At 37.4% G+C, this 14,766-nt stretch overlaps 2 protein-coding genes across 3 annotated transcripts in view; both read right to left on the bottom strand.

Moving 5' to 3' along the window:
* DMD (dystrophin) overlaps positions 1-14,766 on the bottom strand; it is a 2,325,391-nt gene that overhangs the window by 2,028,748 nt on the left and 281,877 nt on the right.
* Positions 1,688-11,116, bottom strand: LOC122748794 (alpha-enolase-like). 2 transcript variants are annotated; one of them, XM_043994765.1, is made up of 2 exons: positions 11,096-11,116; positions 1,688-3,001 (listed from the first exon to the last, which is right to left on the bottom strand). In XM_043994765.1, the coding sequence occupies exons 1-2, from the start codon at positions 11,114-11,116 to the stop codon at positions 1,688-1,690; spliced, it is 1,335 nt and encodes a 444-aa protein (XP_043850700.1). The 2 variants fall into 2 exon arrangements, with proteins under 2 accessions (XP_043850700.1, XP_043850701.1); XM_043994766.1 differs by lacking the exon at positions 11,096-11,116 and having other exon boundaries at positions 1,688-2,689; positions 2,810-2,992.

Below are 14,766 nucleotides of genomic sequence, written 5' to 3'. Positions count from 1 at the left end.
GCTCCACCAATCGTGCATTAGCCTAATTGTCTTCCCACAGCCCTATTGACATTCACTTTATGTGGCAAATTTGGTTTTTTTAATGGCACAATAACATTTACAATTATGTTTATATAACAAAATATGTTCAGCCCTTCCTCAATCAATGGGTATCCACTTGTGGTACATGTAGTTTACCATAATATAATTTATAATTGTGTATTTATCCCAGTCTTTACCTTTTCTTTATTTATCTGAAAAGGTTTTGGTTGTTTTAAATTTAAGCTAACATAAACTGCTCAGGAAGACATGGTAAAAGTCCATCAGAAATGAACATTTAAGTTAATACATTCATGTAATCTTTACTAAAGCAATGCATTTAAGTAACTTCTTATTTTATATAGTTAATACTAAGAACAGGATTTTGGAGTCAGAACAGGTGGTAATATACAGAGCTATTACTTCCCTGAGTTTAAATATGCCTCAAAGACCTCTAATATAATAGAATTTCTAGTGAATAAAGAAGAAAGTGCAGTGCAAATTGGCTATTCTATTTCTAGCTAAATATTATTTTTCCAGTCTGTAAAATGGATATATTATTTGTCCTCTATTACTTCATATTAAAATTTGAAGTCAAACAGAATATGTAAATCACATGGCACTTCTAGAATATATATTTCATGCACATTCCTATTGGAATGTATTCTTTGCATCCATATTAATACTAGATGACATTTTGCAAGAGTATATTGTGTTGTTAGTGATATAATTAGTCTTATAGTATATTATGAAAATGAAATATATTAATTCATGTCTCACCTCTAAAATTATTTGTAATCTAGGCACATCAATATAGTAGATAATGCACTCTCCACCTTTACCCCCAGGCCTCTGCTCTCAAACAAAAACAGAACTGGAATTTTTCAGTAATTTCCGCAATGATTCCATCCAGACTACAAATCTTAATGAACTGGACCAACCTTTCATGTATTCAGAGTTGATTAAAGGCAACTAAAGAGGACATACATTTTCTAAAGGTCAAGGTAGACAAAGCAGTTCTGTCTAGTTGATCATTACTTAATTAAAATTATTCCAAGTGAGTAAGGAATTATTTTCTATCACAGGAAAGATAAACTGTCTATAAATTTCTGTAACACTTGTCACTGTAGTGGCCAGGCTCTGAACATTAACCACTATTAATAACAATTGACCACATAATTGAGTTAGTTAACTAGTCTAATTCAAGGAAACCATTTTTCACAACTGCTGTGACTTGGAAGCAGATTTTTTCCCTCATTTAAACAATGTTTTGTTTTGTTTTTTTCCCCAGTGAGTTACTGAATACTTTTATTCTGCACAAAGAAGCCACTAAGTATCAGGCCTGTGGGCTCATCGGGGCTGCATCACAAGTATAAGGCTTCACACATTAACACAGGGGGTGGGGATGAGATGGTCACTGGAGCCAGTCACAAAATGACAGGCTATCTCCAACAGAGCGCCAGATGATCAGGTACAGTCTCTGATAAGACAGTTCTAATGAAGCAGTGAGAACATCACAGAAAATAGGAGGGAGAGGGAGAGTTAAATAGCAAAGGCCCCTGCTCCCAAACAAAACTGGTCTAGTACTCGGAGCTGCCCATTCTTAGGACAGGAGCAGACTTCTGTGGAGGAGACTCATGCCTGCTGGCTCTGAGGCTTTCTGGCCAGTTTACTTGGCCCAGGGGTTGCTCAAGTTTCTTCCAGCAAATTTAGCCTTGCTGCCCAGCTCTTCCTCAATTCTGAGAAGCTGGTTATATTTGGCCAGACGCTCAGATCGGCAGGGGGCACCAGTCTTGATCTGCCCGGTGCAAAGACCCACCACCAGGTCTGCAATGAAGGTATCTTCAGTCTCCCCAGAACGATGAGAAACCATTACTCCCCACCCATTGGACTGGGCCAGCTTGCACGCCTTGAGAGATTCAGTCACAGAGCCGATCTGGTTCACTTTGAGTAAGAGGCAGTTGCAGGCTTTCTCACTCACAGCCTTTTCAATGCGCTTGGGATTGGTCACAGTGAGATCATCCCCTACCACCTGGATACCAGAAGTAGCAGTGAAATTCTTCCAAGCTTCCCAATCATCCTGATCAAAGGGATCTTCAATAGACACCGCTGGATAGTCCTTGATGAAGCTCTTATAGAGATCACCAAGCTCAGAAGGGGAGATGTATCTGCTGGCATCATCAGGTGACTTGAAGTCCAAGTCATATTTCCCAGATCGGAAGAATTCTGAGGCAGCCACATCCATGCCAATTACGACCTTATCAGTATAGCCGGCCTTACCAATGGCATTCTTTAGCAGCTCCAGAGCTTCCTTATTCTCCAGGATGTTAGGAGCAAAGCCACCCTCATCCCCTACGTTGGTGGCGTCCTGTCCATATTTCTGCTTAATCACACTCTTCAGGTTGTGGTAGACCTCAGCTCCAATACGCATGGCCTCCTTGAAGTTTGCTGCGCCAACCGGGGGGATCATGAACTCATGCATGGCCAGCTTGTTACCAGCATGGGAGCCCCCATTGATCACGTTGAAGGCTGGAACTGGCAGGACAACTTCATCATTGCCAGCAAGGTCAGCAATATGCCGGAAGAGGGAGACACCTTTCTCAGCAGTGCTGGCCTTACAAACAGCCAGAGACACTCCCAAGATGGCATTTGTGCCAAATTTAGATTTGTTCTCGGTGCTGTCCATCTCAATCATCAAATTGTCAATCTTCTCCTGTTCCACAACATTCAGTTTCTTGCTAACCACAGTCGGGGCAATAGTTTTATAGATGTGCTCAACCGCTTTTGAGACACCTTTCCCCACGTAGCAGGTCTTATCATTGTCTCGAAGCTCCAGGGCTTCATGGATGCCAGTAGAAGCACCACTGGGTACAGCAGCTCGGAAGAGACCTTTTGCAGTGTGGAGATCAACCTCAACAGTGGGGTTTCCACAAGAGTCGAAGATCTCTCTTGCTTGGATCTTGAGAATAGACATGTTGAGTTTCTGGATGGGGTCTCGCCCGCAAGGTTCAGAGAACAGAAGCCGAGGACCCATTTAAACAATGTTAAAAAAATTTATGAAAACCAAAATCCCCTCCAAGCTTGGTTTAAGAACCTTAAGCTAGTTTGTGTCTAGCCTAGTGTAAATTATAGGATTTGGGAACTGGAAGAACATTAGAACCATAGTTATAATTCATCCAACTCCCTAATTTTAAAAGTGAGGCAATTGAGGTGCAAAAGTTTCTCAGACCAGCCAGAGATTATACAAGGAATATTGAGCCTTGCTGGGTACTCTTGATATAGGAGGGGAAAAAAGGGTTAATAGAAAAACCTAAGATCCAAGCTCTAATTCAGATATTAGCTCTAAAAGGGAGTCAGACCCCAGTTAATGGATAACTTATAAGTCAAAATGCTAGGTTCTCGTACCCACAGTGATCAGCATCCATAACGGACCAGAATGGGTCAGGTCAAAATAACAATAAAGGAAAAAGACAACCTATAGAAATTCTAATGAAAAATGATTATATTTTGAAACTAGCCATGGGAATCGGAAAGAGACATATGCAGAAAAGGCCAAATTTGTCCCCAGATTCACCTTATGACCTGTAAACCTCCAAAACACACCTCCACTGAAAAAGGTACCCGCCTCAGGAGTTGGCTTAGGACCTTAGGAACTCCAAATTAGGATAAGGCCTCCCCTATAACCCCCCCCCTAGGTGGAGAATATTATAATGAGAAGGACAGGACCTCCCTTGTACCTCCCCAAGGTGGAGATTATTATAATGAGACTGATAATCAAATTATCCATACTATAAATATAACTGTCTTTCCTTTCCTTACTTGAGAGATACCTTTCCAATATTCTGGTTCTCTCCCACAGTATTGCAATAAAACTTGGGAAACTGAGTCACTGAATCTTGTAATTCTTTTGGGATGACTCACAATCAATTTGCTATCCCACATCACTCTGACTACAAATTTAGTATGCTTCCTCTTATATCATGTAATGCCTGAAGCAGCATTATAAAAATAAAGTATCAAGCAAATTATCTAGAATTTTTTTTCTTAAAAAAAATTTAGCATGGGAAATGGTTAGTTTGATCTACACTCTAGATTGGATAATTTAGTTTACAACATAGATTCAGTACTAGAAAGCATCTTCAAGATCATTTTGTCTTATCTCCTCATTTTATAGGTGAGAACCCTTCCTGGAATTCACATTAGTAGCAAACATGGGATCTGAGCCCACATTCTATGACTAAAACCACAGTCTTATTTCTTTTCAGTGTTCTACACTGCCTGTCCATCTGTTGATCTCTAAACCAAATAGTGGGTGGTGCATTCTAGGAAGATGGAGGAATAGGTAAAGAATTTCTAGGATATCCAGATTTCCTCCAGAAACAGAAAAAAAAATGTAGAGCAGCAAAAATAAAAGTTAAAGCAGCTGTCCTCCTTAGACAAATTGAGAGGACCTCAGAAAAGACAGGGCCTCCAGGGACTAAGGTTTGGCCGGAGAGAAGTGTAGACACCTCTAGGTGGACTCCACTAAGTCAACAAACAGCAGGACTGAGGCCTGCTCTGTCAAGAAACAAACTTAGGAAATTTTGCGTCAACTTTCATATCAATCTGGGCTTAAGAAATCTCACCTCAAGAACTTTTAACTCATATCCCCAGGAACTTTCAGCTCAAAATTTCATTTATGGAATAGCAGATGTTGAATGGTGGAAGATAGAAGGACTCCCTGCTGTTTCTGAAAGTCAGGTCTAGCTGTGCTGACCAGATGTGTGCCTGAGTTGTGGTGGTGGGAGAGGAGGAAGGAGCACAAGCCTGGTGAGTGCAGGTAACACAGGGAGCAAGAATGTTTTGGGGACAGTGTGGCTGAGGGAACTAACTGTGACTTAGGAGAGAAGAAGAATCCCTGGGGTTAAAATGATGAGCTCAATGACCTTAGATAAACATGGAAAGACTTGCACAAAATAATGAAGAGTAAAATGAAAAGAAATAAAAGAGCATTGTATATGGTAACAACGATATTGTTTTTAAGAATGACTTTGAGGGGCAGCTAGGTGGCACAGTGTATAAAGCACTGGCCTTGGATTCAGGAGGACCTGAGTTCAAATCCAGCCTCAGACATTTGACACTTAACTAGCTGTGTGATCCTGGGCAAGTCACTTAACCCTCATTGCCCTGCAAAAAAAAAAAAAAAGAATGACTGAGTGAAAAAGTCATCTTTATTATAAATACCAAAATTAACTATACAGGATATATGAAGAAACACACTATATGCATCCAGAACACTTCACTATGTTGTGGAAGTCTTTCCATGTTTTTCTAAGGTCATTGAGCTCATCACACACAACATATGGGTATGTGTTTTACATATGTGCACACACCATATACACATATGCTTATGTGTGTAAATACATGTATATATGCACCTCTTTGTGTCTACTGATAGGGTGGGGATGAGGGGAGAAAAAAAAGAAAAAGAAATACACGATAACTGTTGTATATTTGAAAGCAATGGTAAATTATACATGGTAGATTTGTAGTTTCATGTGCAAGCAGCTTTTTATGATACTATGTTGTAGAAATTAGAAATTCCTATAAATAGGAAACAAATTAGAAATTTATAAATCAGAAATAAAATAATGTTTTAAAAAGAAAAAGAAATAAACCAAATAATGCTCAAGTGAACAGGATGGTAACAACAACAATAAAAATAATAATGTCAGTATTTACATAGTTCATTCAGTTTTGCAAGGCAATTAACATATTGTATCTTATTTGGTCCTAACAAAAACACTGTGAAGCAGGTGCTATTGTCATCCTCATTTGAAAGATGACAAAACTGAACCTGACACTTTAGTTGACCTCGGCATTACAGTACCAAGGCAATATCTAAGTTTTTCCTGTCTCTGTCTGGTACTTTAACTATTATGCCTGATCTTTGCAACAATATATTTCAAAATAAAGAAGTACCATACACCACACACTTATCTTAGAACATCTCAGAAAGGCAATATGGAATTCCAGGTTGTTTGTTTGGGGGTTATGGAAAAACTGGAGAAAGGAACTATGGCTATCAACAAAAAGACTAGATGTCCTATCCTCCAAAAAGCCTGGACCTTTTCCTATCAAGAGGTGAAGGGAAAGACAAACTCAGGAGAGGAGTGGAATTGGATGTTGGTTCCTGGGGGCAAAGAAGTAGTCTCCAGGTGCTGGTGATGGTACTATTACTTATGAACTTAATTTGAATCGCCATTTCAGACTTTAGCTTGCTGTCTATCGATGTTTCCTCTGAAATAATAAACTAGAAAATAGTCTTTGTTGAACTGCTTTGGTAGTCAGTAAAAATCTTAAGCAGAGAAAGAATGTAATGAATCATTTCTAGCCAATTTAAGTAGAGAACTGCAATTTATATAATCATCTTGTTGCATGATCCACATAGAATCTTGATTGTAGAATGTTCCCTGGGTGGGTGGCAAGAGATCAAATGACTTTACAGGATCTCATTTGAATTAGAATTAGTATAAGTATAAGAGAGAAAGAGAGAGATTTTAAACTCTACTTTTAACCTAAGTGATTGGTTCTCATTTGAAGGACTTTTAACCACTGTTGGCATCACTCTCTCTAGTAACATTTAACATAAGTAGAATATTGCTTATATAATTAAGATGAAATGAAGAAAACATTTCCCCATTTTCCATGACTGGGCTTTTAATAGCATAGCTTCCAGTCTTCTTCAGAAGCCATCACCACTGTCACTTAATTTTCAAGCTTCCAGTGTTTAATTGAAGGGTGTGCATTATAATTAAAAAGGTACCTGCAGGGCAGCTAATTCTAAAACCTGGTGATAAGTGACTGAAGCAAGAATGCTCAATTTCATTTTCATGCTTTAGTAATTCTAATCTTGCCCTGATAAAGATATTCTTTTCAGAAGCCTGGGCCTTAGTTGGTAGGAGAACATAACATCTTGCATTTAATCTACATCTCTTTCACTAAATATGCACATTTATTTATAGTTATAGAGATGCAAAAATTTAGAGCTGTACAGTACCTTGGTGATCATTGAGAAACAGTATGACATAGAGAGAGTGATAAATTTGAAGTCAAAGCAAAGGACTTGACTTGAAATCTTACCTTTGTCATTTATTACCTTTGTGACCTTGGAAAAGTCTCCTCACCTCTATAAGGACTGCCCAACTCTAAATCTAGGTTCTAGTCCAGTGGTTACTATTTAATAGTTCATAAACCCCTTGGAAATTTGAAGCAATGCTCCAAAGTGTTCATAATAAAAATTCTTTAATGATGCCTTATTCAGTAAATAATTGACCAATAATGTTAGAAATATATATGTGTATGTGTGTACATACAAACATATACATATATAATATACATACATGCATGTACACACATACATACATATCCTGCTCTGGAATGTTTGGCACATTATGGTTTGTTATTGTTTCTTGGTGTGTTTTTTTATAGTAATTCAAAACCATTAATGTACATGATTTTGGTGTTCATGTAGCAATTAAATCAAACTGACTAAGCAAAACCATTTTTCGAAACTTTCTTACATTTTCATAAAATTATTTCTAAATTATAACGAGGATTAAATATTCAAATGCAAAATGACTCCTGATAGATGGTCAGGGTTGTTCTCAAAGAGGACCAGGACATAGGGGTGATAGCATGACTTGCAGTTGATAACTACAAATTTACTGAGAACTGACTGATTCCCCATCTAGGCATGTGAATTGCCAGGGGCTGACGGTCTTTGTCATTTCCAGACTCTTGCTGGACTTATGGACCTCCCCTACCACCCCCCAATGTTTCCCCACCTTACTCCCTGGACTTTATGTTATTATATGAAAGGGTCCAACTACATTAAGTAGTTTCTATTTAGAGTTAGTAACTCAGGAACAATTCTATTGTTTCTTTTGTTAATGGTTCATTTACATTAAGCAGTTGTACATGATGCTGGAGCAATCTTTTGGTTCCCTTCTGTTTGTTACCCCATAAAAACCCTGTCCTCAGTTCCCATCTTTGGGTATTCTTAGCTTCGGAGCTTTGTGATACCACAAGCTATAGCTCCTCTGTTCTTATTAAAGACCTAATTTCTCCTATGCTGATTGTTTCCTTAATTTACAGGTTAACACAGTGAATTGGATTTAAGTGAGGAAGAACTTTGAAAGGTCACCAACCTCATTCTCTATTTCAGAGCCATCTGGGTCTAGTGGCAAGATATACATGAGGAGGACTGGAGATGGTCCCAGATGTTTAAGGCAACTGGGGACTGGGGTTAAGTGACTTGCCCGGGGCAGGGCAGGGGGGTGTCACACAGCTAGTAAGTGTTTGAGGTGAAATTTGAACTGAGGTCCTCTTGACTCCAAGTGCTGACTGTAGTGCCCTATCTATTCTTCCACCTACTGGCTCCACTTTTCAACTGCATTATATACACTGAAACTGCTCCAGGGTAGCTCCCTTATTCCTCTTTACTACCTTATAATCATGCCTCATCAATCAGTAATATGCATTACAAACCATCTTGCAACCATCACAGATCACAAACATTCTGCAAACAAATTTTATAACTGCCTATCACTACAGTATTAAGTGAGTTTTCCAATTTAAACTTAGACCACATTTATGTTACTATTCTTCTAAATGAACTAGTTAGCTAAACTGGTCTGTCATCCTGAGAGAAAAGACCATATTTGGACTCTTGTCAAAGCCCTAAAGAAAGAGTGAGTTTAGTTCCAAGCCCCACAACTTTGTTGCCTGAACTTCCCAGCAGGGAGTCACATAGCACACAAGGCTCTGAGAAACCAAGGTCCCTGGGACTCAGGATGGAGCAGGGGTTGGAACAGGGCCTGCACTTTGTGGGATCGAAACTAAGCTGGGAGTTCAACTTCAGGTACCCGAGGTGATTCCCACATGACTCTGGTGTTCAAAACCCAACTTGAGTTTTGTTTCTTGACAAGTTATGTACGTTTATCTATGTTAATATAGCACTGTTCTAATGAGGAATGGACATTCTTGCCCAGAATAAGGTTGAGGCCTAGTATCACAATCTGATTGGTTGACAGGTACAATTTGATTGGTTGTTACAGTTACCATATATGGGGGGTTGGTATACTATATGCTGTGATTGGTTGTTTCTGTAATGCTATATGTAAATGGGAACTGTAATGTGATAGGTTGAGAGGGACCCTTGGTGGGTATAAATCATAGTGCAGGACCTCACTTCAGTGCAGTCTCCAGCACATTCAGAAGATGAATACAGAAGCCTTCAACCACACTCTGCTGCCTGCTTGGAGTATTTGAGTTGTGAGCTGCTAACAACACTTGAGCTGCGCAACATTATTCAAGCTATTAGCTGCATTTCTAACAATGCAATACAGTTTCTGTGGAAGTGTAGCCACTGTGCCAATGGTAGAAGAAAAGAAAGTCATATTTGAAGAGATTCTTTCCTTACATACATTTGGTTACATATTCACATTGTTAAAAACTAAGCAATTTAATATATGCAATTGAACTTAAAAGTATGTCATTAAATACAGATCTTTTAATTAACCATTCACATATGTGTATTTTTAATTTATTCTTATTTTAATCAAAATATGAAAATCAAATCAATGTAGAACCAGAGTTGACTGTATTTGTTTTTGAGCCAATTATTACAAATTTTTTCATCAAAATGTGACATTGAAATTAATTTTTATATATTAATGTTATATTATGTTAAATATCTTCTAAGCTGTAATGTATTTAATTAAACATATCTATTCAATACCATTTGTAAAATTTTTAAAAATGAAACAGATGAGGTCTTGCTGGATTATTTCATTTCATTTTTGTAGAATATTCCACTTAGAATATTTGCAATTATTTTATCATCAAAATTTTCATAATTGTGATAGAAAATATATTTTATAATTATAACATGCAAATTTTAATGTTATTCTTTTTTGGCAAAAGTTATCATTGCATTTATTTTAAGCTTTTAATGAACAAATCTAAAATTATATTATGAGCATATTAAATTACCCTAAGGATTCACAACATATTTTCACTGTTATTATTGAAAAGATTTCACAATATGACGAATGTGGTGATATGTTTAATGTGATTATACATCTATAACCTATATCAGATTGCTTTCTCTCCTAGGGAGGGGAAAGGGAGGGAGGGAGAAAAATTTGGAACTCAAAATCTTATAAAAATGAATGTCTGAAACAATCTTTACATGTAACTGGAAATAATAAAATACTATTAAGGGGAAAAAAAGAAAAAGTTTCACAAAACAACAAAAAAAATGATGGGAATTATTGCTCTAGTCCAATTCACTTATTTTATGCTTAGAAGGTTCCAAGAAAGGAATGAGTTGCTCTCTCCATGGCTACTCTGCCTCTATGTAAAGCTTATGAAAAAGATTTTGGAAAACCAATTTCACTCTGGAGTTCAAATGACTGACTTTAACTTTAAAACATTTATTCACAAAACCTGTTTGCTTTTTGGCAAGGATTGAAGGTCTAAGGGAAGAGGTCTGGGGGCCAAAGAGCATGAAGGAGAAGATATTTATTGAGAAGAGGGTACCTTCTTAGCTCCCCTAAAATCATGTCTACTATCTAATTTCAATGTAAATTCCCAGATTTCCAGTTGATATAAAATTCTGGTTGTTAAAAATCTCAGATAAACCATGTTAGTCTACCTTCCAATACAGGTGCATATGATCAGTCAACAAATATTATTATGCACCTGCTTTGTGACAGGCAATTTGACAGATGGAAAGGATACTATGACAAAAAGAAAAAGAAAAAAGAAAAGAAAAATTCTACTCTTAAAGAGCTTAGTGTTGTTACATTTATACAAATTGTATAAACATTAATAACAACAATAAATAAGCATTTATTTAGCACTTCAGGTTTACAAATTACAAAAATTATCTTATTTTAGGCTCACAACTATTCTGGTAGGTAGGTGCTATTATTATTTTTACAGAAGAGGAAACTGAGGCAAACAGGGGCTAAGTAACTTAACCAGAGTCACAAAGCTAGTAAATCTCTGAGACTGGTTTTGAACTGAAGACCAATGTTTTATCCATGGCCATGCTTAGATGAATAGGGAACAAATCTTACTCTCAATTATATTAATGCTGTATTTATAGGTACTCAGAAGTTACATAGGTCTTTTTCTTCACTGGGAAAGGGCAAGCTTGCTATTAAAACCCTGGTCTTGTCAATCTGGTTCAGAGTTAACTCTCTGAGGATTAAGAAGAATTTCCATTTTGAGGCCCATCTCTAGTGTTTAAACATCTATCCTTGGCCCAAGGGTTAATACAAAATTAAATAACAGCTAACATTTATATAGTGCTTGCTATATGCCAGTTACTGTGCTAAGAACTTTAAAAATATCTCATTTTATACTCACAACAACCCTGGGGTTCTATTGTTATTCTCATTTTACAGATGAAGAAACTGAGATGAAAGTTAAATGATTTGCCTAGGGTTACATAGCTAATAAGTGTCTGATGCTGAATTTGAACTTGTCTTCCTGACTTTAGGCTTGGCATTCTATCCACTTTGCCAACTAGCTGCCCCACTGAAGCCAACTTCTGTCTTCTGTTCTCTCACTTTTCTATCATTTAAAGAGCAAGGTGTGGTGAAAAGAGTCATGTTCTTTGAATCTGAATTTGAGTTCTAGCTCTAATACATTTTAACTATGTGAGTCTGGATAAAGCTGTCAACTTCTCTGTGCCTCTGCTTTTTTATCATTAAACTGGGGATTATTATTTCTGTGATAACTGCTTACTAGGGTTATTATGAGGAAAGCATTTGTTTTAAAAAATGAATTGTTACTATCTCTTGCCAATGCTTCAGCTCATTTAGACGTCTCTACTAATGCCATACCATCTAGAAGCCTTCCTTCCCAGAAGACATTTTTCCCCTCCAGAGCCATAACAGGTAATTGCTTATTCATAACTACAACAAGTACTCATCTTCAGTTTGCCATACACACATACATACAAGTAAGCTGCTCCCACACTTGGAAGAGGCAAATAGGCAGCTTGCAACGATTTCTGGAATTTGAGTCAAAGAACCTAGGATTGAATCCAACCTTTGCCAGTAGTCACTATACTGCTCTGACCCAGAATTTCATCTATGAAATGAGATAATTTGTCTAGATCAGGGCTTCTTAAACGTTTTTCCACTAGCAACCCCAAGAAAATTTTTATGTGACTCCAGTTATATAGATATATAAAATAGGTATTCATGACCATTTACTGTTGCCAAACTTTTTTGCTACCTCCATATTCAGTTACATGATCCCATATGTGGTTTCACACCACACAGTTTAAGAAAAAATTGTTTTTAATTACTCTAAGGTCCCTTTTAGCTGGAAATCTATGATCTTAAGGTTTGATGTGGTTTACTGAAATACCTTTGTACACATATGCATGCATGCATGCATGTATATGTGTGTATATATTGTGCCACATGGATATATGTGTGAATGTACTATATGTGCATATTCTTATGCATACTGTATGAATATGTGTGTATATGTATATATGCATACATGTGTACATATATTTATTTATTACAAGTCAAAAATATAATAAAAACCATTTCCCGTATCTGTAAAATTAGAATAACAACATATACATCCCAGAATTTTTGTGAGAATAAAATGAGATAACATTTGCAAAGTGCTTTCCAAATCATAAACTGCTCTTTAAATGAAACATTATTACTATCATCATCATCATCATCATCATCAGGTCAATAACTTCTCTTAGTTATTTGCTACACTCTGCTTCCTGGCCCATATTTTTCTTCTTTTTTTTTTTTTGGTAAGGTAATTCGGGTCAAGTGACTTGCCCAGGGTCACACAGCTAGTAAGTATCAAGTGTCTGAGGCTGGATTTGAACTCAGGTCCTCCTGAATCCAGGGTCGGTGCTCTATGTACTGAGCCACCTAAATGCCTCTGGCCCATATGTTTCACACCTCCCATCTTAATAGGGAAATTCACCATAACTGCAGATATTTCCTCAAGTATCCTAAGCTCTCAGTTCTCAACTTACTCTTTTAGCATGGCCTACTCTTTCATCCAGGGCAGCTAAGTGGCACATTGGATAAGCATTGGACCTGAAGGTGGTAGTCCCTGAGTTCGAAGCTGATCTCAGACACTTACTGTGTGATCATATATATAATATATATATATATTGCCACTGGGCCCAGCCCAGATGGCTCTGGAGGAGATACTGAGGCTGGTGACTTTGCATAGCCCTCCCTCACTTGAATCCAACCCACTACAAGTCATAACGTAACCTGCCAATGTCATGGTCCGCTTCAAGAAGGACAAACAACAACAACAACAACTCTTCCATCCAATCTCATCTACATACAGAGATGGTCATACCCATTATCTTGCCACTACCCACAAATGCATCATCTTCAGGTTCATGTACTCTGAAATTTCCTCATGATTATACTCTGTTGTCTTTCTAACTCTTCATCCGTCATTTAATTCCAAACTCTATTCTTCCGAATTACCTCCATTTCCCAGACACCTCAGTACTGTCCTTGGCCATTACCCTGTCAGTGCTACACTTTCCTCCCTTTCCCATCTTTACCTTTTGGGAAACCATTTCAACTCTGTACTGTCTTTTCTCTTGAAACTTATTCCTTCATATCCTATTGCTGATCTTACCCTGCCAAATTTCAGCTTTGGATCACTGCCACCATCTGCTGTCCTTACTTTTATAAATGTCCTGCTGAATGAAGATAGAGAAAATTGCAAAATGATGCTAACTGGGTCCTCTAAAATGTGTTACCTATTCAACAACGCCTTCGCTGCAGCATGAAAATCCTTTTATACTTCTCTGTTAAAAATTTTTCATCCTTTCTCATACTTTCCATTGATCCCCCTTTCATCATCTTTTCAGCTATGAACCTTACCTCATCTTTCATAGAAAAATAAAGAGGCATTATGCTGAAAGCTCCCTCCTCTTTCCTTCTCCTCATCTCACATCAATCAGATACCTTCTGCTGCTATCTCTTCACTTCTGTCTCAAATAAAGAAGTAGCCCTTCTACATGCACAAGTACATGCACCCTTCTAACCCAACTTCTACAGTGGATTGCCTCTTTTCTTTTTTTTTCCATTCTCTCAATTATCTTCAAGATCTCCCTGTCTACTAGTCATTTCCATCCATGACACCCCCAACTACTATCCCATATTTCTTAAACCTTTATGGCTAAACTCCTTGAAAAGGCAGTCTACAATGGATGCTTACACTTCTACTTTTTTCTTGCTTTTCTACATTCTGATTTAGGACCTCATTATTCAATTGAAACTGCTCTCTCCAATGTTACCATTGCTCTCTCATTTGTCAAATCTACTGGCTTTTTCCCCTCATTCTTATTAATGTTTTTAAAGTCATTAATATTATTGACCACCTTCTTCTTTATAATCTCTTTTCTCTAGGTGTGCATGACATTACTGTATCCTCATTGGCCTCCTTATCTGTTCATTCCTTTTGAATCTTCATTGCATGATCTTCATCTAGGTTGTGCCTGGTTATCATGGTTATTTCTTAGGACTCTGTCTTGTACCCTCTCTCCCTTCTCCTGTACTTTATTTCAATTTCGTATCTCATCATCTCCCATGCATTCAATTATTAGTCCTACACAAAAGATACTCAAATGTATTTATCCAGCCCTATCCTCTCTCCTAAATTCCAGAATATTTCCAGTTG

This window comes from Dromiciops gliroides, chromosome 3 (assembly GCF_019393635.1).
Source record: "Dromiciops gliroides isolate mDroGli1 chromosome 3, mDroGli1.pri, whole genome shotgun sequence".
NCBI classification, from domain to species: Eukaryota; Metazoa; Chordata; class Mammalia; order Microbiotheria; family Microbiotheriidae; genus Dromiciops; species Dromiciops gliroides.
The sequence above is the reverse complement of the archived record's forward strand: the minus strand, read 5'-3'. Positions and strand labels throughout refer to the sequence as shown.